This window comes from Ambystoma mexicanum, chromosome 3q (genome assembly GCF_040938575.1).
Source record: "Ambystoma mexicanum isolate Mex_15411 chromosome 3q, UKY_AmexF1_1, whole genome shotgun sequence".
NCBI classification, from domain to species: domain Eukaryota; kingdom Metazoa; phylum Chordata; class Amphibia; order Caudata; family Ambystomatidae; genus Ambystoma; species Ambystoma mexicanum.
Window position 1 is genome coordinate 606,426,080 of NC_090926.1, and position 27,724 is coordinate 606,453,803.

A 27,724-nucleotide genomic window follows, 5' to 3' on the forward strand; every position below is an offset into this window, starting at 1 on the left:
AAAACTAATGATTTAGTATTGTACTGTTTTCCTCATTTATATAGCGCCCTTTCCCCGTTTGTATGGCCTCAATGCGCCTTGTGGTTGGAACTCCCTCGGTGACCGTAGTCCATGTATGGGATATTCTAAGAGTTGATTTAAAGATGTGTGTTTGCATTTGCCAGGTTAGGTCTTTGGTGGGCAAGCTAGGCTCCAGTAAGCAGTCCGGAGGTCAGACACGTGGCCGGGAGCTGTTGGTGGTTTAGGATAGAGTACTATTTTATTTTTTATTTATTTATTACATTTGGTTACACACCCAAACCCTTGGGTGTCATGGCGTAAGTTGCACATATCTTCATTATCGTATAAGGGTTACATACAGAATGTTTCCAGTTTTACATACATACAGTAGCTACAGTCTACTTTCAAAATTACAAGCATTTAGTAGGCACAGTGGTATGTACAGCATGGGTATCATTAGTCTTTGCAGTGAGTAGTCTAGGTTGCTGAGAGGGTGACCTAGTCCGCTGAGGAACTGGTGACAAATTATTGGAATTTGTTAAATAGCCAAGTTTTTAGTAGCTTTTGAACTTGGGTAAGGAGACTTCGTTGGACAGGTAGGGGGGGTGAATTCCAGATGAGGGGGGCTGCAATGGGGAAGCTGGTGTTGCCTGTTCTTGAGGATGTGAAGCATGGGATGAGGAGCTGGGTGTTGGCACTGGATCCGAGTAGTCTGGGTGAGGTTGTGCGTGTGATGCAGCTATTAAGATAGCTAGGAGCGGTATCAAATATGCATTTGTGGGTAGTGGTAAGTGTTTTGTGGAGGATTCTTGGGTGTACTGGGAGCCAGTGTGCATCTCTTCTGTGTTGTGTGATGTGTTCTCTTCTTTAAATGTCCAGTGCTGCTCTGAGGGCTTTGTTTTGTAGGAGTTGGAGTTTGGTAAGGTTGTTTTTTGTGGTACCTAGTAGTAGGATGTTGCAGTAATCTATGTTAGTTAGGATGAGGGCTCTAGCAAGGGTTAGGCAGTTGCCTGTAGTGAGGAGGGGCCTGCTTAGGGTAATGAGTTTGTCAGTGTAGGATGTTGAGGAGGCGAGCGCACTGATGTGAGAATTCATGGTGAGGTTGGAGTCGAGGTGTACACCCAGTGTTTTGACTTTGTTGGAGATGGTGATGGGAGTGCCATCGATCAGGATGGAAGTGTAATCTGGGTACAGTTTGCGGAGTCTGGCCGGGGAATCAATTATGAGGATCGCAGTTTTTTCTCCATTGAGGCAGAGATTTATTTGCCATCCAGTTTTGAATATGGGAATAGATAGTGCTGATGGTGACTGTGTCTTGTTCCAGGTTGCCTGTGATGGGGATGAGGATCTGTGTGTCATCGGCAAATTTTGTATAAATTACTCCCATGGCATCTAGTGCAGCGAAGAGTAATTTGGTGTAGGCATTGTATAGGGTGGGGGAGAGGCAAGAGCCTTGTGGTACCCCTAGTGGTACAGGGATGGGGTCTGCTGCTACTTCTCCTAGTGTGACTCTTGAGGTGCAGTCTGAAAGGAAATATTTTATCCAGTTAGTGGCCTTCTGGGAGAAGTGGAAATTGGTGGTGAGTGTTTGGCATAGTTTGTTGTGGTCAACCAAGTTGATGGCCGCTGAGAGGTCTAGGAGTAGTAGGATGCCTAGTTTACCAGAATCTCTGATCGCGTCCATCTGGTTTTTAAAACCAGGAGGGCCGTTTCGGTACTGTGGTTGGGGCAAAAGCCTGATTGTCTTTCCCCTAGTAAGTGGTTTTGTTCGAGGTGTGCTTGTACTTGTGTGTAAGCTATTTTATCGACGATTTTGAGGAGGAATGGCACTGTTGTTATTGGCATGTGATTGGTTGGGGATGGTGGGGTCTAGTGATGGTTTTTTGAGTAGGGGTCTGACCCAGGCTACTTTGATAGATGCTGGTATGTGGCTGGAGGTGAAGGACTCATTTACAAAGCTGGTGATGGTGGGTGCTAGTATAGTGGCACAGTTATTAATGACTTTGGATGGGGTGCTGTCACCTTTACAATTGGATGGTTTAAGTGAAGCAATGGTTTTGAGGACTTGCTCTGTAGTCACTTGTGTAAAGTCAAATTCTGGTGTATTTGAGCTAGTAGTCGTGGTCTGAAGGTGGGGGGCGTAGGGTTGAACTGTAGTAATTGTTTTTGCGCTGCTATTTTATTTTGGAGCATGGACACTTTGGAGGAAAGGGCGTTTTGAATGGTAGTGCACCAGTCTTTGATCGGGATCACGGTGTTAGTGGGAGGGATAGTGGATTCTAGTTCTTTGATAATGGTGAATAGCTCTTTAGTATTGGAGGCTGCAGCCACTATTCGGTCATTCAGTGACTCTGCTTTGTTTGTGAGTACACAAAGTTTGTAGGATTTAGATAATTTCCGCAGTTTGGTTAGCAGTTCTGGGGAATTGTGCTTTCTAGTTAAATGTTCTAACGCTCTTTTTTCTCTTCTAGTACTACTACTATTCTACTATTACTACTGTCGGAAGATTCAATGTGTGCCCAGCTGGACCGAAAATGTTAATAGGTTGTTGCTGTATACTACTGGCAGTGGTGTTGAGGTACATCAGGGGTTTCAGTATGGATGGCTATGTTTGCTGCTAGACAGGAATTGCATAGCCATAGCTGCATTCTAGAGTGCGTGGATGGGTGACCTTCCCTGCGGCCTATGTTTACAGACGTGGTGCAAGGTATACATACCGTAAACTTGGATGGAGTTCATCTTCAATGTTGTTTTTTTAGGCCCCACGCGATTGGCTGGTCTCAGCAGTTGTGGTCTCCCTAGATTGAAAGTCTGAGCAGTGGGAGAGGGGCCCAGAGAGATTGGGGGTGATGTACGATCATCTGTGGGGGTGGCTGGCAGACAAAATGTGTCATGGTATGCTGCTACGAATACTGCCGACATCCGTGGAGGTTTGGGTGGATAGGTGTGTTGCCGGTTTTGGGCGAGTTTTTCTATGTGCGTATCGACAGTTTAGTGTGCAAGAGGGTTTCAAGAGGAGGAAGGGAAGAGAAAGGTTTTGAGGGCCTTTCTGAATGTCAAGTGATTATCAATGTTGCAGATGTGAAGAGGCAGAGAGTTCCAGGTGATCAGCGCTTGGAAGGAGGAGGAGGATCTGCCCAGTCTGCTGCAGTTGTAATGTGGGACAACTATAAGAGGGGCTGTGCCCAATCGGAGTGTCCTGGAGGGGTGGTAGGAAGTGAGTTTGTCTTAGAGGAATTCTGGGCTGGTGTTGTGGATGGCCCAGTGAGTGATGCACATGGCTTTAAAGGTAGTGCATCGACCAATGGAGGACTCTTAGTGTCGGGCTGATGTGTTCTCTCGGAGGGAGGCTAATGGACAGATGGGCAGTAGCATTTTGGATTCTTTACAGTTTCCTTTGCTGAAACGCTGGTGTGCCTAGGTAAAGGCTGTTTGCAAAGTCTAAGCGGGAGAGGAGGATGGCAGAGAACCAGTAAGGATTGGTGAGGTAAGGGAAGATATGCATGCGGATGCGTAGATGGTAATAAACAGGTTCTGGATACAGAGTTGATGTATTGGGAGAGGGATAAAACCATGTCAAGTGTGTGCATCCAAGCTTTTTCACCAAGGGAGAGGTTGCCAGGTGGGACTAGGGATTGAGACCAGGGAATAAGTTGGGGAAGGAGCACTGTTTTGCCGCAGCCTAGGATTTCAGTTTTCCCAGGATTGAGGATGAAGTGGTTTGGCGTCAGAGACATGATGACAGATCTGGATGGTTGGAGCCTGGAGATTTGGGCATTTTAATGATGAACTGTGCGTCATCTGCATAGTTGTAGCAGGTGAGATTGTGGGAGCCGATGAGTGAGGGGATTGGGTTCAGATAGATGTTGAAGAGGAAGGGAGAGTGGGAGGCTCCTTGTGGGACCCCTTTTGGTACTAGTCATGAAGTAGAGGTGAAAGCGTGTAGGAGCATGATTTGCGAGCGATTAGAGATGAAAAAGGAGATCCAAGAGAGGGCAGTGGCTTTTATTCCTAAAGAGTGTTGCCTGTCTAGGAGAATGGAGTAGTCGATGGTATCAAAGGCGGCAGAGAGGTCAAGTAGAATGAGTACAGTGCAACCTTCTGCATCCGCTGTTCTTTTTCGGTCACCCCAGATGGACACTAAGGAGTACCTCATTCTCAGAGCAGTCTGAGGTCAGAATGGCAGGGTCCAAGAGGTTGTTAACTTCAGTGAAACGCCCAAGCTGCTTGTATGCTGTGTGGTCCATGAATTTCGTCATAAAGTGGGTATTGGAGATGGGCCGGTAATTCTGGGGGAGGAGTGGGTCAACCATAGGGTTTTTTGAGGAGGGTTCTGGTGTAGGAGGTTTTTAAGGAGACCGGGAAGGGTCCTGATGTTAGGAGGAAGTTTTTGAGGTTTGAGCATGCAATACTGCCTGCACAAGTTAAGGCTAGGATATTTTTGAGGCGGGTGGGCAGGCAGGTGTCATCGAGGGCACCTGATGGGCGGCTTTGTACTAGGAGCTAGAGGAACTTCTGGTGTGAGATTGGAGAGAACGAGTTGAAGGTTTGTATCGAGAGGGGGTTTAGAGTACACCTAAGGTGAAATGGATTAGGGGGAGGGACACAAAGCTTGTAGGTGTTGTTTGGGGTTTTTACCCATTCATTGACTGCCCATGGCACTGCTAATCACTATGGCCATTTCCAGCCACTCTCTGTCCCTCCTCGCCCAAAACACATCTTCCTAGGATCTCTTTTGGCTAGCTTTATCAAGCGTTACTATCAAACTTTGGAGTTCATGATTTAATTGCAGCTGTAAACGTACTAGTGGTGTAATAAAATATCTTAACCATGTCTGCCTTCAGCCACTCGATTTCTAGGCACCCAGAACTATCACTGAATTTCTGTTCAAACAAGCTTTGGAGTAGCCAACCATTTTGGCTTGTGTATAAGTATGAGGCATTTGCCGGGCATGTTATATGCCAAGGTACTTGGCCATCATGGTAGCAGCTGTAAAGTGGTGCAAGTAATAACACTACGGCACTGCCTGGCAAATGCCTTTCCCATGCCTATACAAAAGCTGAAACTGTTGGCATTGCCAATGCTTGTTACAACAGGGTGTTTTCAATGTGTTATTTTAAATGTGCACATAAAATACTCAGTGAAGTCATACATTTGGGTGGTGTTATGCTATTTTTCTAATTATACTACTATACTGATATGTGGTCAGGTTAAGCAGTGTGTCCATTCAATTAGTGAATATATGCCTTATTACCACAGTGATGTGGACCCATCATCAAACTTGTGACACTACCAAATCTCCTGCATCAGGCCTGACCAAGTTCAGGAAACCCACCAAGCAGACCCATGATTACCTTATAACCAGCCAATAAGCAGCGCTTAGATTATTGACGGCAAAACTTCAAGTCAATCATTATCTTGATCAACACAGTCTTTCTATTTGTTAGGCGTATGGGGAGGAACAGGGACTAGGCGGAAGGTACCCCTTCCTTTCAGGAAAACAGGAAATTAGCTATGTCTGAGCCTGCTGCAGAAATGTGTACAAACATGTTATTTCGTGGTTTAAAATAATTGTATTTGAGAGAAAATGTTACCCATAGGATTGTAACACCCCAACCATTATCCAGTTGTTATGTTTTGGCTGACAGGTAGCACCAACACATCTGCCTAAAAGTCAAATCTATTGTCATGGGAGGCGAAGGTGGGAGAGAAATGAGATGTGGGCAGGGACAGTGCTTATGGATGGTGTTTGGATATTTAACCATTACCTGGCCATGCTTATCCCTTTAAGCATTTCTACCAACTGCCTTCCCCGTTCCACTGAAAACGCATCCCACTGGGAATCTCAATGTGCCAGCTATATCAAACAGTAACATCACATTTTGTTCAGTAAAGGGCCTGTCAGTGTTATTTCAAAATAGTTTTCTGCGAGTGAATGGCTTAAATGTGCAACTAGTGTAATGCAAATACCTTAACCAAGAGTTCCTTCAGCCGCGTGATTTATATACAATCTGTGTATGATCGGATCTGAAGTCCAGTTAAAACAAACATTGGCAAAGCAAGCAGTTTTGGCTGTGTATATGTAGTGTATATGTACTTGATAGGAATTTGCCAGGCCCTGCTATCATATGCAGAAGTGCTTACGTCATTTAGCAGCTGTTGAGTCTCATGTTAGGTTAAATGGCACATACCAGCCACGTTAATGTCATTGTTAGCCTGTTATCATCAAAGAAGCGGCAGACATTCCAATTCTCTAATGCTAAATTTAAGGCCTTGTGATAGATGCTACAAATCAGAACAAGTCACATATGTTTGAGGGTACTGAACAGTGTATCTGTTGCCATGTGGCAACAATGAAAGCACAGCAGCCCTTCTTCTGCAGCATTTAACCCCCACACACACACATATCGTTATAAATTAAGCAGTCCATAATGAACATATCAGTAACCCTGTGGGACGGATCCTGAGCTACCTATTCAAGATGAGAACAGATATTAAAACCAACGCATACAAGTCAACAATTTCGATAGGGATGGAAGGAGTGCCACGTGCCACGGAAACACTGACACTCTGCTACACATATTGCACAGAATGACTTTATGACCTCATAAGGAAGAAATAATTTCTTCAGTTTCCTTGTCTACATAGATAAGGCCTAGGCAATAGACCTATATCAGCTTCAGGAAACAATTGACATTTGTTAAGGTATGGTACAGGCATTTCCCATGCATTACCAACACGGTACTAAATAGCCATGTGATGGCAACAGCAGGACATTATGTAATTACCTGAGTATATGATGTCAGGGCCTTGATAAATGCCTATCTAATACCTATTAATAGGCCAAAAAGGTTGTCTTTGTCAATTATCGTTATTGGGATTGGGTAAATAACATATACAAATCAATGTAAACATTGTCTGGTTAGTGAGCAGAACGAGCATGGTGCAGAGAAGTTTTTAACATGAAGGTGCCATTATCAAATCTGGGGAGGGAGAAGGGTTGGGGCGGGGTGGGGGGGTGGGGTGGACATACCCGTCTAGCAATTGGTGCAGGGGGATTAGAGTATATTATTTTGCAATACTTTATTAGTGCACCAGTAAAAGAAAAATGCAGTGTGCCAACCGAGGGATGACAAATTACAACTAGCAATTCCAGATAAATGCGCACATAAAAGGGATGTGGCACTATACAACCTCTCACAATAGACACTTTTTTTCAGTGCTAGAAGTAAGAGGAAAGTGTCACTGTGATGAAATGCCATATGGGAAGGGTGGGAAAGCCCTATCTTTTTTGATTTTTTATTAAACAATAAAATGATGTGGGTAATTCCATCTCTGAAAGGGTAATCTGCTGTTCAGATTTACCTTTCAAAGGCTCCATGCCAAAAGCATAGTATTATCTGTGGCTTACTGCATCAGTATCCCTATAGTGCCTGCTCTGTTCTACCGGTAGGACAAAGCAGGTTCCGAGGTCACAGATTCTCATTTGACACCTGCAGTTACAGCCAAATCACTGCATCCCAGGGGCTGCATTTAAGATATGTGCCACAACTATAATGACCATAAGTAGCCATGATGGTGGCAGGATAAACTGCAAGAATAAAGCTATTCCTGGATTAAGTCTTGGTGCACAGCCGTACTTATGATTGTTGCAGTCACATTAAATTGATATTGAACATGTGTCAGCCCTGTGGGCCCAGTTGGTTGTGGTGGTATTCCCCCAGACAGGCCAGACCCTGCTCTACTGGCAGGAATATAGCCTGGTTGGATTGCTTCTCTGTGTTCCTTAGAAAGGGCAATTAACACCCTTGTCCGAGGGAGAGCCACTACACAGGATGCTAGCCTGGGAACAGGAAACAAAGAGCACATCCATTCCCAAAGAGCCAGGCCGCACAGCAGGGGGCTGCATTTCTAAAAGCTGTTGTTTCTATTGAGAAAAAAAGGGGGCGCAGTTGGTGTAGCCAGGGAGAGATCTGTACAGTTTGGAAAGCATTCTGACATTTTGTTTCTCTCCATCTTTTTTCTTTCCTGTCCCCTCCACTTCCTGTAGCACAAATCACTTTGGATGTGATGTCATGCAAATTTCATTAGCAAGGATTGGACCCCTAAAGTGGGCTAGCTTTAGTCCAATGGTCTATGGCCTTTTCGTCTTTAAAATAAGAGGTCCCACACCAATTTTTTTTAATCATCTTGAAGCCTCTTTGGATCATCATTTGGGAAGATTTTGTTGGACCCTGCTGGAAGATCAGTCATTTACAGATTCCTAAATTTGTGAAGTGATGAATGCAGGTGTTCCAAGGCAGAGGAGGGCTCTTTCCTCCAACCATCCCCAGGGACTACTGTGGGTGATCTGCTGCTGGAAGAAGGTGTGCCTCTTTGCCAGCCACAGAGGTACCCAGGACCTCAGCGTGTTGGAAGGACCTTGCAGTTGTGTGCCAGCCTCCCCCAGGTTTGGGAGCCCAAGAACAAGGACCCATCTTGTCCCGGAGTCCCTGAATTGGGACTCACAGCATCCTGAGAGCTAAGACAGCCGGGATCCGAGTGATTTTGCCATTGAACTGCTTTGAGCGCGTTTCAAATTCTACACAAGGAGAAATGCAATCACTCTCAAGCATAAGATCGACATTTTTTCAAACATGCTGGAGAAGCGAGGTCAAACTGCAAAACATTAAGTATTCTGGTGATAAGTCAAGGGGATTCCCCGGGTTTATTTATGTGCACTAGTGGCATAAGTGACAATTCTGCTACAAAGCAATGAGAACCCCAGCACTCCCTGAAGTAGCTTCTACACAATTGCATTCCCCATCTCAGTGCTCTATCTACGAAGGTAATTATTATTGCTCCGGTAGCACGAGCCCAGATCTTCACATGTATTTCTTCGCAGCGTCAACTCATTAGAAAGTGAAGTACTGGCCTTGAAGGATCACACACTGGCATGAATCCCATGGTCTGGAGGTGATACCTCCCTCCTACCTTGCAAGATCTTCTTGAGCTCAGGATCCTGATGGGCATCATCACAGAAACCAGGAGCACTGGAGGCTGTTCCACCTTCCCCATGGAGCTAGCGCCTAGATATTCTGGAGTAGAGCTATATAGATTGTCATGTTTCCTGCCACCCTTGGCCAATATAGACACACTAATGGGCAGGGAAAGGCTGGGTCAGCAGGAAAGGGGCAGTGGAGAGCTACACACTTGGATGTGAAGCCGGGATGAGGTTTTATTCCTGAACCAATCCATCTGTTCAGAGGAATATGTGTGATTCTCAGATCAATTCACATATTCACCAAAGGAGGGACCGAATCAAAAAATAACTAGCCACCAGGCAACGAACTTCGACACAGTATATCTTAAAATGTATGCAATTGAAGCAGGCATCAACTTGCCAACAAAAAGATAAGATGGGCAGGTCAAAGGCCTTCATTTCAAGCTGTGTTGTGAAAGAAGTGGCACCCTCATTATATCAGCAGAATTGAGTGGGGGGTTTCCAGTGGTATCCAAAGGGCAATCCAATTAGTGAGGGCTCCACCCCTCAGCCAGCCAACCCCCTCCTTAACCAGTCTTGGTGCCCATTTGCTTTCAGTAGTCCTGACATGCACATCACATAACCTAAGGCGAGGACAAGAGATGACACAGCACAAGATGTCAACCACATACACACCAGCTGGCAGGGAGGCAATGGGCCGTGGTAGTGAATGGCTGCCAGTGAGTACCAGGAGCTCAGGGGAAATGCGTTTGTCTTGGAAGCGAGACGGCGCAGAACAACAGAGGTTTGAATCCCGATCCCACGCTTGGAAACCACTCCTGGTATTAAGCACGTTGTAAATGAACAATTCTAATTATAAAATGATAATGATTATCGGCCAGTGATGAAGAAGTGGGTACTATATCTGTACCCAAAGTGCATTAGGAGGGTATTGGAGGAGAGGGTGTTTTGACTGCAAAGTTCCACAATTCGCTGTGTGGTATACAGAAACTGCAAGCACATATGGTGTGCTGTCAAACAAGTGTTTGCAAGGTTGCATGCCATGGATTTGCACCCGCCATACAAATCAGAGGACAGCCCTGCCACTGAGGTTTTCAGAACATGGCAAAGTGATATTGCACATGTTATACTAGACAATCTGCAGTTCATAGGTTTACATGCAAAACAGGTGACTGTGATCTTTCCAAAGTAGGTCCAGTGAGAAGCTGTGAATTGAGCATGGCAACTACAGAGAACAGAACGTCACGGGTTTGAGTCCCAGCAACTGCACTCAATATTTTGCCCTTGGGTGTTTAAGTAGAATTAAGTGGTGTGGTATTAACACTCATTTTTAAAGGACTCCACAAGCAAAATAACTTCTGTGAAATGGATTGAAACAAGTGACCTGAAAATTGCTTACAGATATTTGTATCAGTGGCCCAAACTACTGAAATATCTTATAGGCTTTATTTTCCTAAGGGCTGTCCATCCTCTGAAGAAGTAGCGACTTGACGGGCAGCGTTACTTCATCACGCTTGCGAAACTGACAGATTGATTCCAGTAGAATTGAAACAATGGTTCTTTTCACCTGTTTATCACAGGTTCTGGCAAGGAAGACTACTTGGAGTGTTTGATTATTATGAAATTATTTGATGACTGACATTTACAAGAGGACTACAGAGTCAATGGAATAGGCTACTTTGGTTTCTATAAAACTAAAAAGCAGACTTCTCTTGCTGCTTGCAGTGCAATGTATCCCTTTTCCAGTTATGCTCTGGGAGTGTGTGTTGACGTCACTACTGGTTTATAGACGCTTTTCTTTAGTCCATTCTTACTATCCTTGTTATCTTTTCTTCAGAACATTCCATCTCTGGACTTTTAGCAGTTTATCCCTTTTCAAAGAGATGCTTTTCTTGGAATGCATTCCTGTTCTTTGCTATTTCCCGCCAGAAGTGCTGGGCGACCTCCAACTCTCCTCCTATGATACACACTCTTACATTCCTCAGTGGAGCCTATTGGCTGGCTGGTATGGGCTCCCCATCTTCGCTTTGAAGTGAGGGAAGAATCGTACGCAAGATTTGCACATGAAGAGCTCAAGTCGTGGAGGCTGTTCCTAAAAAGAGGCACATCTTGGCATGTGTACAGACAGTATCTGTAGCATTTTGATATCATCAGCTGTCCAAGCGGCATCTTTGCATGAAGGCTATTCCTGTAGGAGCCCAACCGAGTTCCATGACTCAAGGCATTCGGGGTACTGGAGTGCCCAGAATTCTTAGATTGCCTTTACTATAGCCATGGTTAAGCTTTTAATGTCTAAGACACGGACAGGCACATTGTCCATCTGTGAGGCCACTTAGAAGATTGCACTATGCATGGACAAGTCAGGCTCAACCAAGAAAAGACTTAACAAATCAGAGGACTGAAAGAAATAATCCCTAACACACGTTCATTTCATATGAACTGTTCTTCCAATCAGTGGCCCGCTCCTCCCGAGCAATTTACACTCGTTTTGAGAATCAGAGGTCATGTTCAATCCACCTGCAGTGATTGTGATAGTCATACCGCATGCAGCAAATTAAATAAGGATTTCAAAAATTAGTTTTGAAGAAATTGATGCATACACATATATAGTACATCAACTTCGTACAGGCTAGCATCACCAAATTCAGTAACATTGATGTGGTTTGATTGACAGAGGTGTCTGAGGCAGCCCTTCTACCAGACCTTCCAATGGCCATCTGACCCCCCAGTCAAGGAGGTGATGGGTGAACGTCACATAGTGGACACACCAGTACGGGCAGGCCAGAGATCAAAATCCGCTGGATCCCATACACTGCCAGGTGGGGTGCAAGACTAGTCTTGCAGTGTCGAGGATGGTGGACTGCCAGTTTAGGGTTGGTGCCCCAAACTCCCTTACTTCCCTTCTCCAAATAATAGGGAAACACTCAGAAATGCATCCCTTCCCAGCTGTGGTTGTGGCGGATGCCCAGGGGTTCATCGGTCAATGGGAGGAGGAAGGGAGTGGGCAGGGACGTCATTTCACCAAAATGCCAGGGGTAGCGGAAGTGACATCACATGACCTTGACCCCTGATGTCATCACAGGAAGTGATGTCATTTGACCCCACCCCAAAGTGATATTGCGGGAAATGATGGAACACGACCTTTCACCCGTTGACAAAACAGGAAGTGGCATCACATAGCATTGTACACTATGAAAAATATGGTCACGATATCACAATAATGTGATGTACATTTCATACCTGAATGGATCACCATATGTATCGTTAAGATCAGTGTGTATGGTTCCATATTACCAAATTACTGTGATTGCAAGCAGACGTCCATGACCAAATGATAATGATGTGTTATTATATAGCACTTAGCTTAAGCGATTTACATAGAAGAAATATACAACCAATATCACCCAACCTGTGTTGGTACCCATTTATCGACCTCAGAAGGATGAAAGGCTGAGTTGAGACGTTTGCGAACAGACTAAATCAGTGACTCACCCCCTGAAGTGTGCCTGAAATAAACCTTTAATGAGTCTAGCAATTATTGTATAGAATTCCAGAAAGACACATTTTTTGGCATTCCTATTCTTTCTTATTTAGGTTCAGTGCTGAAAGTGTTAGACTTGTGGCACTCCTGTTCTTATTTTTCTTCTTTAAGGGGCCTGAACAAGGAAGCCAGCCACTCCAGAATGAAAGAGCCACATGGTGTTGGGCATTTTTTTAGAGGTAGGAAGGGAGACCAGAGAGGTCGCAAGGAAGACCTCAGAGGTCACACTTGCGACCTCTGGCGACCCCCAAATTACGTCCCTGGGAGTGGGTCTACCCCAGCCCCAAGTTGGTAGTGGCAGGCGCTTTTCTACCAGTGACCACCAGCACCCACCACTTTGCTGAGTATCTAATTTTCGCTCACCCAGATTGGAGTAGACAGTGAGGAGGCGGGGGTGGGGTTGCTTCCTCAAGGTAGGCTGATGAGGAATCTAGCTGAAAGCGGTTAGAGTTGATTCGGGGGGAGGGTGAAATTAAGCAGTAGCCCACCCATGCACAATATAAATTGCCTTGAAAAATACAAAATGGAAGAAGCGAAGGGAGAAGTGCCATAAAATAACGTTGATTGCTGCAACTGACACACTAAACAAACATATCATCCACAAGTATAAAACAGCACAAAACATGTTGTGAGTCAAAAAATAAAGAGGGAAGGGAAAAACAAGCTCAGAGCAGAAGGAAAACGCAGAGCGCCCCACCCCACTTTTCCACAAATTAACATCAATATCAACTATCGGAACATGTACATAGACAACGTTAACCATTTGGGACACGGCTCCTGTATTTTATGAATCAACACATATTTTTAACCTAACCATCAGCTAAAGACGGACATTCATTGAACGTTAAGTAGTGCAAGAAAGTTGCTAGAATTCTAAATAGAACTGACTTTCTTAATTCCGGGTCTATCAAACCCTGTGTTCTGAATATCCTTAGCAAGATCATGGGTACTACAAAGATGTATTCTGAGTGGGTCCCGACATCTACACTAATATTATTAGATGTGTATTGCAGCTACAACAACTGATCAATCAAAAACGCACAATATTTATAGGGAAAAGTGCATATTCCTATTCTGAACCCAGCTAGTAATTGGGATTGTTAATGATGGCAGTGTATCAAGAGTCAAATAAACAGTCAGAGATTTGTTGGGCTTTTAAGGGATAAGGGCTCAATTTGTTAAAATTATCCAGCAGCCTTGGATAGATTGTGACATCAATTGCTACACATCCCAGCGAGATGACAACTGTTTCATGAAGGAGGTAACATCACATTATCATTGGGTAAGTGTGACACATGCAATCTAATGCCATTTGATAAGTGTCATTTTACATTATCACACTCTGAGCGTTTGTTATATTTTGTATTGATCTGTTCTTATAGATTACAGCATATATAACAACAGAGAAATATGTCTTGTCATGTATGTTATGTATTAGAATATCAACTATGGTCACCATTCGTTCACCAATTCATTGGATGTTTTTATAGTCTAATCCTTTGGCAGTGACGTATCTGGATCATCAATGCAGAGCTGGATCACCAATGCAGAGTTCTGAAGTTGTAGGAGACGGCCATATTGGGTTAAGCATCTGGAGCATTGGTTTATGCAGCGTGATATCGTCTACATAAAGCAATCTCCAAAGAACTTGAGAACAATTAATTCAGGATTGTTCTGTGAGTCCTTTTTTACTATTATGAAAACGGGTTCATGAGAGATACAGACAGGGACTTGTGGGGATGTTGCATTTACAGTGAAAGATGATTTGGCATAAAAAGGCTTATCTTGCAGCAAGCACCCTCTTCCACAGCAACCTTTGCACCTGAGGTTTAGAATGTGCGGTGTACAGGTGGCAGCTTATATGAGAAGGTGGAGGAAGTGGAGTGGGACACAATGCACACGAGACAATGATGCACCACTTCCTCTTTGCTGTAGGCATGGGCCAAAGAATGAGCAGTGACATGGCCTCCTGTTGTGGGAAGCTGGACTGAGGTCTATTCTGGTAGCCCTTGGCAATGATACATTCAACTGACTCAAGCCAAATACAAAAAGACCTTACTGTATATGTATGGTGTGCTTGGGGGGAGGTATGTGCAATGACATATTTGGTTCTCTCTGCTTGAGGAATACACCTATTGATGATAATTGATTTTGCACATAAAAGGAATATGGGAGTTGTGATAAACCTGTTGGTGTCTCCCTAGTTAGACCCTGGGGGTCTGTCATCCTGTTGGCCAGGACACAGCCATCGCTATTGGATCCAGTTCCTGGAGGTGGACCAGTGAGGGAGGATCACCTGGATGAGGGTCATTGGGGAGTGGGAGTGGGACAATGATAAGGCGAGACACAGTATCTCCCTTCTTCTTTCAACACCTTTTCCACATCCTACTACGTAGGACCTTCCAAAACACTGCCCCCTCCCTTTGCCATAAGAACACTTTAGCACAAAACGAAAGACAATGGACTAACACCAGGGCCGTTTACCTGATGTGTCCCAATACCAGGGTCAGGCAAAGTCAAGCAATAGACCAGAATCACGCACACCAGACGGCTATTTCCCTTTCCCACAGGGATAAAAGGTGGAGTACAAGGGCACGAGACAAGCAAGGCAGACCACACGATGTGAGAGCCAACTCAGAACAGCAGTTCAAGATGAGAAGAAAGATGGTGCAGACATAGGGGGTGACTAGGAGTGAAGTGACCTTACCCTTTCTGAGCTAGGGTTTGAAACCTCTGCAAACGGAAACATAAAACCGTGAACAGAGGCCAGCATGTGTTGCAGCAGATACCTACGGTACGCAAGACACTCCTCTGCCGATAACCAAGCCAAGGAAGGACGTCGGTCTTGGTGGTACCAACCTTAAGGAAAGGGAGGCGGTTCATCACAGCTGGTGAGTCGAGGGGAGAATCGATAAGAAACCAAACTCTCTTGACTGAAAAGTAGCCAACGGATCAATTGAACTTTGAAAAGCAAAATGATACTATTGAGAAAGAGCAGGAAAACCAGATACAGAGGAGTCTGGCACCACGTGGGTGTTCACACAGGAAACTCTGGGTGATTACTCAATGGTAAAGAGACTACCGTAAGAAGAAGGCCTTGGGGAGAGGCAAAGAACGGTTAACGTGGTCATACAAGGGTCTCGTAAAATCCTCTACCATCGAATCAAGTGAATCCTGCATGTTGAAAATAAGCACATTAACTGTGTATCGTGGAAATGAGCAAGCATGAACCCGGGCGAGGGATGCTAATGAAAAGGGACAGAGTCTAAAAGTCCCAGGAGGAATTGTTGGTAAAAGTCGACGAACGTGAACTCGGCAGAGGGAATCAGACAACCAAAAGTCAGTGAGAGTGAACCCGGCAGAGGGAAGCTGACAACCAGGGGCAAAGGCCGAAAACCTGGCTAAAATGACATTTCGATTTATGAAAATGTGAACATTGCAACACAAAGGAAAATGAAGTGCCCCCCTTGTCTTCTGGGGTCCGAGTCCAGCTAAAGGAGATCATCCACAGGTGTAAAGTTACCACCCAAAGTTCACTGAAAAAGGAACTGACTTGTTATTCTGAAGGGTCAGCGCCCAGAAGAGGGGTACACAGGGGTGAAGCCATGACCCAAAGTGTTCATAGAACAGAACTTTGTGTTTTTTTGTTGCGTGTAACAAGCCTCAAAGGCAAGAGACTTTTCAATATAAAGAGACTTAACCATCAAAGAAGCTGATAGCTGATATAGAACTGTTAGCTTGTGCTGGGAAGGCTGGAGCGTGTGCTGTACCCCAAAGTCCCACCTTGTCCCGTGTCCCGTGCTAAAAAACATGGGGCTGGGAGACCTGTAGGCAATCACATCTTGATTTATTATTTGTGAACACATTCTTCTTTATTTTTTATACCCTATCTCACACTCTTTTGGTAATTAGTTGTACGGAATTGGCAATAGGGTTATCTCAGTAAAGGTCCTTTTATTTTCACACAACGCCACTAGAATTGCCTTAGTTTTCATTTGATGGTTGACGCTTGCTCCCATCTTAGATTTAGGTTCAGTTTAGGCCTTTTTCCACCATGCATATCTAGTTCAATAAACACCTTTGAACTGTGATCACTTGTGTCTGTGTTTACTGTTGTCACCATGAGTGACAACAGTAAACCCTAGAAGCCCTAGCGTAGGTATGACTCCCTGTGATGCATTATCATCTTGCAAGGGTGTCAAAGCCTTGCCTTTTTTTGGTCTTGATCAAGTAATAAAATAATGCAGGTAATTTCATCTCTGAAAGGGACATATGGTAATCAGATTCCCCTGTCAAAAGCTCCATGTCAAATCCTAATCCACAGCACCTGCTCCACCAGTGGCACAAAGCAGGTTCAGAGGTCACAGGTGTCTTCTGTACAGCTGCAGTGACATCAAGTCTCTGCAGAACAGGGGCTGCATTTAAAATATGCACTTTTGCTCCAAAAACTGAATAACTCTGGAGATACCTTCCTGGTGGCACACTAAACTGTAAATATAAGTCATACCCGAGTTAGGGTCTGTTGGCCAGCATCTCTCAGAGTTACCACAGCCACATAAACTTTGCACATGTGTCAGCCCTGAGGGCCTAGATCAGCTTTGGAATGATAATAGTGCATTCCTCCCAGAAAAGGCCCACCCCTGTCCACTGATATGATATGGGGGCTTTCTTTTCTTTGTTCCTTTGTAAGGGCAGGTAACACCCCTTTCCCAGGACAGCCACTCCACTGAACGCTGGCCTGGGAACATAAACTAAGAGGTGCACCCATTCACAGAGAGCCAGGCCTCACAACAGGGTGCTGCCATTCTAAAGGTTTTTGTTCTTCGAGAAAAGAGAAGTGGGGAGTTTGGGGAGTCAGGGGAAATCTGTTCAAGGGAATGAGATTTACACCAGTTTAAATCTCCCGGCTTCACTGTACCTTTCCTGTCCCCTCCACTTCCTCTGCGATAAAGCACTTTTGATGTGACATCAGAAGGGAAATGTCTACTCATTTCAAGGACATGGATTGGAACCCTAATGCAAGCTAGCTATAGTCCAATCACCTGAAAATGTTTGCCTATAAAAGAAGGGGTCTACCACCACTTCTTTGAATCATCTTGAAGCATCTTTAGATCATCACTGGAGAATATTTCCTTGGGCCCTGCTGTGCGAGTAACCCTTTCTAAAGTCCTCCAATAGTGAGGTGAAGGCGGATGTTCCAAGGGCACAGGCAAGCTATGTCCCCTGACCATCTCCAGGGAGCACTCAGGGTGATCTGCTGCTAAAGCAGGACCTGCCTCTCTGCCAGCCACAGTGGTACACAGAACCTCACCGTCTTGGAGGACCACTGCAGTTGTATGCCAGCCTCCCCATGTTTGTGAGCAAGAGAACAAGGACCAATCTTTTTCCTGAGTTCCTAGAGTGGAACACACAGCAACCTAAAAAGTGAACTGCTGCTGGAGCAAGACCTCCTCCCTGCCAGCCACAGTGATACCCAGGACCTCACTGTGTTTAAGTATCCCTAAAGTTGTGTGCCAGCCTCCCCTGTGTTTAGGAGCGTGGGATAATGACTCATGTTGTCCCTGAGTCCCTGTATTTGGACTCACAGCACCCCGAAGGCCAAGACAGTCGGAATACTAGTATTTTTCTCTATTGAACTGCTTGGAACATGTTTCATGAACTGTTCAACACATTTGAACCAGCAGGAGACGCCATTGCTACCTTTTGCTCTCTCTCGATTTTCGCACAGCGACAAGAAGTCTGGTTCGGCACTGTCGAACCACCAAGAACAGCAAAGAAGGCATTATTGATTGCTAACTGCCCCCTTGGGCACTAGAGACCGAATAGATCAGCTTGAATACGTGTTGCTTACTAGCCCATATCCTTTTTCAAGAACAGTGTTACTTTTGCTTGCCTTTCACCCGTGATTCATTATGCAGAGTGCTGCATCTACTAGCCTCGCTTATTCTGTCTTCTTTCCTCAGGGGTGGGTTTTGTGTAGTGTTTTTCTAGCTGGTTATTATTGTACATGGTGTGTTTACTTACAGTGTATATACTTCTATAGAACCTTGATTGGGCATTCCTTTATTTTAGACTGTAATACTTTGCTGTTTGGGTTGCTACTGAACCACATTCACAACCCTCTTTAGAGAATACTCAAACAGGAGAGTGGGGTACCAGGCGTGCATACGCGCTTGGGCCACAGTATTTGCCTTGTCGATCAGGTGAGGGACTGCCGCAAACCAAAGGCACCAATAGGTCACCCCAACCTAGTTAAATATAAGAAAAATGCTGTTGTTCCCTGGAAGATGTGCTGTCTAATATTTTTGGTTGGAGAAAGGAACAAATTACACAATATCACAATCTCATAATAAGTGACAATAATCGGTTTTAACTAAGTTCTTTGCCTTTGTCAATTAGACTCTTTGCTGACACGTGTTTAGACCCTTTTCTTGGGTCTTTTTCAAGGCCCAGCTTATTGCACAGACACTCAATTAAAAATTCATAGATGATCTGGTCACATATGCCATTCAAAAAACATCAGTAACAAAAATAAGCAAATCCATTGCAAGGAAGGGAAAAGGATGGATTAGAAATCATACAAAATCCAATCATAGAAAACCAGATACCATACAAAATATGAAAACCACACACATTGTGATGAGCATTGAAAAGACCAATGAAGAAGGCCCAAAAAATGGAAAAAGCGAGAAATGGGGAAGGGAAGAAAAAAAAAGAGCTCAATTAATAATGTAAAGTAACACCTTAAGTCAAATCTGGTTGGTCTTAATTCAGGATACTAAATGCATCATACTGTAAACTTCCTGTCGGTCAAAAATAAAGTACCTAAAAAAGGCTAGAGACCGAATCTGGCAAAAATAGTATACCCATACATGATACAGTAACTTACCATTATTCTGATAAAATGTTAAATTAAAGCTAGTTAAAGTCATGTCTGACAAACGAATTGAGTCTGAACACTATGAGCACTTAGTTGTAACACATCAAAGAGAACACATTTAGAAACAGGGTGGGTGATGTTCTCCAATGCAATAAATACCCTTCCATTGTCTCTCAAATCAGTTAACAAATACATTCATATTGGAAGCCTCCTCTGTGTAGTGCTCCAGAAATAGTAAGTTGAATATAATTCATATGGGTGCCACACCGTCCCAAACTGATCCAATATTTAATGCACATCAAAAAAGTGACAACAAAACACCATTTAACATTGGTGATACGGGTGCATTAAAAAAAAAAGAAATCTGCATGCATTGACTGTAAACGAGACCCGATCAAATGGTTAACTGTAATCACCTTTGTCACATTGGGCTGTCAAGAAGTTGTGCCAGATGGTAACGGTGCAAAAGCCTGTTTTCCACGTCATGGAGGGCTTGTGCGCCTTCAAAAGACTTCCCCATGAGGGGTCAAGCCACCTGAGGCCCAGTGACTGTGAACAATCCCTAATACTCAACAGCAGTGGCCACAGCCGGCATCCCGCCCAGTATTCATCATGACGGATGATGACAATGAGGGGGTATGTCAAGGACAGCTCACGCCACTTCATCATTTTGACGTGATGGGCTCACATGCCAGTTTGGGACCCCGGTGGACAGACTGGGTGGAGAACCTGGAGCTGTGTTTTGAAGTGGTGGAGATCAAGGATGCAGCCAAACGCCCAACACTCCTATACTCCACCGGACTGGCTGTTCAGAGACTATTCAAGACACTAAGGCCTGCAAATCAGTCATATGCTGCAGCCATCGCAGCCCTGAACGAATACTTCTGACCCATGGTTAACAGGGACTATGAATGGTTCAGGATGAGGTGTGCGAGGCAGGAGGAAGGGGAGTGCCTCGATGCGTTCCAGGGGAAGCTGCGTGGCATTGCACTGTCCTATGACCTGGGAAACTTCGAGGAGGACGAGATCAGAGTGCAGATCATCTACGGCTGCAACTCCTCGAAGCTACGCCGGCAAGTCCTGAGGGATCCATCGCTGACCCTTGACCGGATACTAAACCTTGGCCGTGCCCAGGATTTGGCAGAGGTGGGGGCCTCAGTCATGGACTCATACAGACACCACCTCAAGCTGGAGGCCCCCATGCAGTGGCTCAAGCTCGAGAAGGTGGCAGCTGTCGGCAAGTGGCAAGGAGAAAAGCCAATGAGGAGGGGAGACAGGCCGAGGACAGACCCCAGTACCACAATATGCCATCAGTGCGGGTGGGATCTTCCACACCCGCAGGACTGCCCTGCTAAAGGACACATCTGTGGGAGGTGCGGGAAGGTGGATCACTTTGCACAGGTGTGCCTCACCCCGACACCAGCCAGCTTGGTGGGGACATCTGGGGGGAGTGAGTCGAAGGGGAGAAAGACCCCCAGAGTGGCGCTGGTCCAAGTGGCAGAAGATACAAGGAGAATGCAATATCATGTGGGAGAGAAGGAAGATGAAGAAAATGTATTCTTCTTGTCCTGCAGCAGCGCCACTGGCCAGTTCGATCATAGAATATTCTGAGCTCAAACAGCCCGCTGTTGGGCCCCATGGTGTGCGGACTGGAACACACCTGTTTGTTTGCAATGTTAAAAGTTTAAGTTTTGAGTAGGTATTAGGTGGTGCTCGGATTGCAATGCACCCAATGTTTTCAGTGATGATGTAGGCGTTCAATGGGTGTGCAGACAAGAATGCACCAAGTTAGACCTAGTAGAGGGTCACTGTTTTGCAGTGAGGGGTGATTTTCCTTTTGTTATAATAAAGGAGCGATGTTGTGTGGTCTAGTGGCTGGTGGTGTGATTCATCTGAAAACACAGGAAATGTGCATTGATTGAAAGATTAATATGTGTTTGCCGTCCTGCTCATCTTAATGAATTCGATTCATCTGATAACACAGGAAATGTGAGATGATTGAAAGATTGTGTGTTTGCCATCCCGCTCATCTTTCAGAGAACAATTAAGACACAAGTAGATTTTTAAAAGTCTTCCCCGCCCACGTTACCACAGGTATATCTCTTAGCTGCCCCTGTTTTACCTTTATCATTGTGTTGATTCTTGGCTTGTAGAAGTGTGAGGGCTGAGTGGGATTTTTACCTGCAGGGAAGAAGTCAATTTGTCACACTCATCTAACCGGAGGAAACTCACTTTAGAACTCAATATATTTGTAATATCTCTGCTTGGATTATAGTTTTCTATACTCTATCAGTTATTCAATTTGGATGAAAGATTTATTTTTCTGTGACTGATTTGTCAATATTTTTATGGCGCATTTCTGTAATCCTTTAATGCTCATGCCAGCAACATTAGACAAGGTCCTCTGCTCTTATCTGGTTATCTGGTTTCCACCCACAGTCACAGCCTGAGACATCTGTACTGTTCCACATTATTTTTCGTAAGAATTGTTCTGCGCACTGGCCTCCATAATCTCCTTGTTTCTTTTTAGAGGGTGTATGTAGTTGCTGCACATATGCAAATGGCTGGACTGTCTAACAGCACAGCTCACGTTGGCCCACAGAGAACTTCATGAAGATTAAGTAACAAATCTGCCACATATATGTTGTGATGGCCACTCCTTTAGTAAATGTGTTCATCCATAGTAAGGTGAGTGGGTGATCAAGGAAGAAATACCAGGGACCATATTTTTGTAGCGCCGAATAACGTGACACATGCTGCGGAACAAGTGGTAATGGTTTATCAAAGTGGAAGTGTCAGTCCTAACATTTCTTTAGAGAAGGAAGTAAGACCTATGGATTGTGGTTGGCCGGGGTTTGCCTAGATGAGAAGGAAGTAAGACCTATGGATTGTGGTTGGCCAGGGTTTGCCTAGATGAGAAGGAAGTAAGACCTATGGATTGTGGTTGGCCAGGGTTTGCATAGATGAGAAGGAAGTAAGACCTATGGATTGTGGTTGGCCAGGGTTTGCATAGATGAGAAGGAAGTAAGACCTATGGATTGTGGTTGGCCAGGGTTTGCATAGATGACGCACATTCTTTCTAAAGAAATGCTGAACACGTTGAAGTGTGTGTTCAAATGGAGAAGGTTATGAAGCTGCAGGTTCTGGTATGCCCTTGTGTTCCCTTAATCTTGCAAAAATACTGGGATTATTTATAAAGTCAGAATCGAATCTGAAACCCAGCCTATGCACATGAGTGGTTAGGGATGGGCCTTAGTTGCTGACATGTGGATGTCACAGATGGATGGCACATTTTGATAACTGATGTAAGACATCCAAGATGTGACAGTCTGGAGAGAAGCAAGGATCTGGTCCAGTATTTGGTCAAATGAATGCAAGATTGGGGATTACAGTCATGTAAATTGTGTTTTACATGGAATTGCAAATTCTGGAGAAGGAATTACAAATACATCCTAGAGATGCCTGGAGAAAGGTGGTATCCATTAAGGATGCTACAGAAATAAAAGTAGGGATGACAAATTACACACATGCATGCTGTTAGAGCAGTTGTCTAGATGGTCATGAAGTCATCGCTGTCAATTGTGACTGGATCAAAGTAGCCCAGGATCAACCACTTCAATGGCAAATGAAATAAGTAAAGCAGGCAGATATGCGATCAAACCTGTCTGGTGTCACCAGGAACACTCCAGGAAAGATCCTGATCACCAACGCACTGCCCATTCCAGTCCCATTTCAAAATCGGGGTTTATGCCAATTAAAGTTATAGCTGACCTGCTGTTTAAACGTGGGCTTCAGAACCAAGTGACGACGCTGGAAAGCGATCCACAATTATCAACTAAATGTAATAACCCTCCAAGTCTTGATAAAGGCACACGACTAGCATTTTATAATTCTGCAATCGGGGGCAATAATCACAATGATCAGGGAATTACAGGGCTCCTCCCAATAACTCCACCAAGGCCTAGTGTCCCTGCTGAAGGAGTAGCTCTCCATATTGCCCACCCAGTTTCAGACATGTGCAATGCATCAATGACAAGCGAAAAAATGCCTACCACCCTGAAAATGTCAAAGATCCTGCCATTACCGAGTACAGTCAATACCAACCACTCAAGTACAGATAACATCTCACAATATTCACCATGCCATTCCAAATGAAAACATCGAAGACAATCACAGCCACTCAACTCACGCTTCAAAATGTGGTAAACAAGCTGGTGTATGAGGACCAATAAGGATTCAGTTTGGATGTTTGCATTGAACTCCCGAGAAATAATGTCATGAGTCTGCTTTGTTCATGTGTGCATAAAACACAGTTGTCCAGCCAAAGTGTTAAAATAAGCAGAGTTTGTTACTATGATTTTTTTTTCTTGTTCATAGACACATTTGGCTTCTTTTTTCAAAATCACCACACAATTTGATCAACCCATCAAAGCGGGGACATGTTTGAACCCATATGGTTTAAGCACTGAATCACTTGAAATGTGGGGCGAGCAGATTTTCAACACCAAAGGATCTCTGAGAAACCTAGTTTTATGTTTCATGGATCTAATTCACTGGGCAGCTCCTGGGTCACTGCTGGAAGTGCACATGTAGGATCTATGAATGGCAGATGCTGCTGAAGACAACATGCCCTGCACGCGAATGCAATATTCTATAGATCGAACTTCGCGTCCATTGATGGAAGTCTACCTTGAGTCAACAAGTCTTTGATATGGTTCTTGTTCTTTCCATTCCATACTATTTTGGAAATAAAGCGCACTTACCGTTGGTGAGAGTGTTGACATAGTATCTGCGGCCCTGCTGCGACATGTACGACTGCCAGCCATGAGGAAGAGGACTGTGCGTGGAATCCTCCAGTCTTGAAGTGTTGACCATTCCAGGCTTCTGAAAACGAGAAAGGAAAGATTAGGATAGCGGATATCAGAAAGTGACCAGCTATTCAAAAGGGCATTGCAAACACACATTTGGGCTCATAATCGGCACACACCCCCCTTTTGATATCACAGCCGGCACTCGGTCAGCTCTCGGGCACTCCAAACATGGTTCACACACAGAGAAGGGGGGATGGGGACAAAAGCATCAATCCACGCCATTATTCCAAGGAGGTGACCAACATGCGCCCATGCACAAGGTGTAGGTAAGCAATATGGTAGTCTTGGTTTCGATGATGGATGCCATTGGAACAATGGCCCTATCACCATGCCACTGATTTTGACAGCTTGTGCCTGTTTTCCCCTGGCACAGGAAAGTTGTCAAAGTTTTCTGATTCCTGAGGCACCTGAATACCACAGCTCATGATATAAAGGGTTTCCCCAAGGATGCATGGTTTTCCCAGCCATGCCGAAACGTTACATGCTGCCAAGCATTTTTATATGGTAATGAGGAGATTGTATTTGCCATTTTCTTTAGACCCTGGATGCAAATAAAAATAATAACACAACAATGATATGGACACCCCCTTGGAATTTGTTTATGACCATGGTGGTGGTGGAGTGGGAGATGCAGTGCCGTCAACTGGCTGCTCTTAGTCTTACACCTTTAGTAGAGACTGGGTTCCGAGAACTCCAATTGGCTGTGCCTACTGTCTCTGGGGCTGATGTACCTGATGCCCGAGCATCTGCTGCATGATCAATGGTGGGACACAGCAGCCATTTCTCCAAATGAGGAATCAAGAAAATCCTCGAAGACATCCCAACTAGCTTCCATTTTGGTATAGACAGTAAGTGGGAAAAGCAGAGACAATAGTTGAGTGTGCTGACCTTCCAGTCCCTACAGGGCTGACTTACAAAATGATTAGATAAAGTGAGTCTCATAGAAAAAGGGATTGATAGCATTCATTATTCAGATGTTTACAATTTGGTTTGTGGTGCATTCAATATAATTATCCATTGCAATTATCATAGTATGTGGACCAGTACCAAACCAGTTAGCAAGTTCAGACACACCCTCTAGACTTTAAGAAGGGCTGAACAAAGGTTTATGTCATGCATTTCAAATAGGTTGTTTTGGTTGTCTGCTGGTGCAAGGACTCCACTGTGTAATGTATGCAAATCATACACATGGCTTACTAGTGAGTAGCCATAAGTCGACAATGTTGGCACTAGATAATAATTCATCCTAAATAAATGAAGTTAAACTGGCACTGCCTCCCGCTTTAAGACAATCTCACTGAATGTATTAAACAAGTTGCTTAGATGGGCCACTATTCCAAACCTCAATGCATTTTCCTCCAAACACAACAGCTCGGGAGACATACACACTGCCACCCATGTCCCAAACCATAAAAAAACGCCCCTTAAATTAAAGAGATTTTCTTATTAGCTACATGAACACCTCCCTCTTAAATAACTCCTACAAATGCAATAGCAGAACACATCAATAAGGGTGTAACCAGACAAAACATATATCCTCTAGATCAGGGGTCTGCAACCTCTGGATCTCCAGATGTTTTACACTACAACTCCCATCAGCAAAGTCAATTATGAAGGATCACAAGAGTTGTAGTCTGAAACATCTGGAGAGCTAAAGGTTGTAGACCCATGCTCTAGAGAGATTCAGCTGGGGAAAAGGTAGCTCGCGGGAGTGCTAGAAGTCACTGTGAGGTAGAAATAAAAAAATGAAAACATACCAACAGACTTAAAAATCAGTTTCAGTGAAAATTCCCAAAATCTAATATCTAGAATACAAAAAAATGAAATACTCACTAGCTTTAACTCTTGAATACTTTGGCACATAAGGAGCTAGTTGCCAACGTCGTGTACTTAAAAAATATATAGTAAAACGTGCTATACGATTCTGCAAAAATAATTAGCCATACTTCTCCTAATCATGTCATATCTCATGTGAAAACCGTGTGTATCATTCAACTGCTTTAGGCCTGTATGTCCCACACAGCGTTGGTTGTTCTTTACATATTTGTTTGTGGCATCAACAATGTATGTTAATTCATTACAAGAGTTAAATACTGTCGAGGAGTTCAGTTCCTATCACAACCTTCATGCTTGGATGTCGGTGATGCCAAGGGAAATGGAATGACGCCCGTAAGACACATTGCATACTTTGCAAATGATGACCAGCAGGGTAGTTTCATGGTTATACAATAATACCAGGGGGTACCTAGGATTGAACCATCGGGCAGAAAAGTGGCCTTGCAATGAGGGCATATTTGCTGCTTGTAAGGGAGATGGGTCTAAAATGGCAGAAGTCGCCACCCAAGAAAGTGCAACATTACATTGAATATTGACTGATTGGTTAGATCATAACATTACAACTTTCCAAGTTTCTAAATAGACTCAAACACATTCACACACATTTAAGATTGTATTATATGAATATAGTTTAAACTCACTGTTCGCTTAGAAAATCAAACACTTCTCATAACTAGGCTGCAGAGGTTTACGTTCTGACCTTCAAGAGCATGCCTAAAAACTGCTGAAAAATATTACGCAACTGTCAATGAGAGTGGAAAACATGTTGAGCAACTGAGAGGCGGTGGGGGTGGGCCACGTGCCAACAACAACACAGAGCAAGGTTTAGTGGGCCCACTCCAGGGATGCGGTAATGGCCATTGAAAACCACTCCTATGTCCCTTTAAACATCTACTTGGTTTAACAAGCTCAATAAACCATGTTACTCATTCATATAAAACCCTAGTACATGAGGATCCATTTCCTCCTTTTATCTGGTTCCTCCATGGCTTCATTCTGTTCCACTCATTAAACCGTGCCGTCCCTCCCACGGAGGTGGCGCGGCCAGAATGCATTGGAACAAAGCTCACGTTCAGAAGGAAACAATGGGGCGATTCATGACATTCCTCGCATAGCTCGGCAGCCTGGACGTTGAATGCTTGCCACAAGTGCACTCAGTGAACACCTACACTTGAGTCGACACTGGGACAGAACTTCCTGTAGATGTTGTGCGCGTTCCAAGACCTGCTCAGCTCAGAGGAAGGTTTCCTTATCCGAGGCATTTCATTACTGGCTGGTCTTCTTTAAGGATTCCTGTGGTTCTAGAGAGCAGGTCACCGGTGAGGCAAAGTGTAAGGTTATGGCAGCAAGGGAGAGTCAAAATAATCCTGGTTGGAGAGTCATGATTACTTGAAAAGTCATTGTAACTTTATTTGGATTGTGGACAAAGTTGACTAATTCAATAGGGGCTTTGACATGAAAAGGGTGGACTCCAGAAAAGTCATTCAAGTTACAGTAGGCAATCTATCAGTCTCCCTTCAAAGCCTACAGCCCCACTGGTAGTTCCTGCTGTCCCATATGGGGCAGATTCGTTGGCCTCTTTCTATTGGGTAAAAAGGGAAACTACTCTTTGC

General features: G+C 44.4%; 1 protein-coding gene across 2 annotated transcripts in view; it reads right to left on the reverse strand.

Moving 5' to 3' along the window:
- The window catches only part of GAS7 (growth arrest specific 7), a 1,527,668-nt gene that overhangs the window by 921,836 nt on the left and 578,108 nt on the right, over positions 1-27,724 (reverse strand). For both annotated transcript variants that reach the window (XM_069654478.1, XM_069654479.1), the window contains exon 2: positions 24,168-24,288. In XM_069654478.1, coding sequence (XP_069510579.1) covers positions 24,168-24,288 — 121 coding nt within the window. The remainder of the gene's footprint in view (positions 1-24,167; positions 24,289-27,724) is intronic.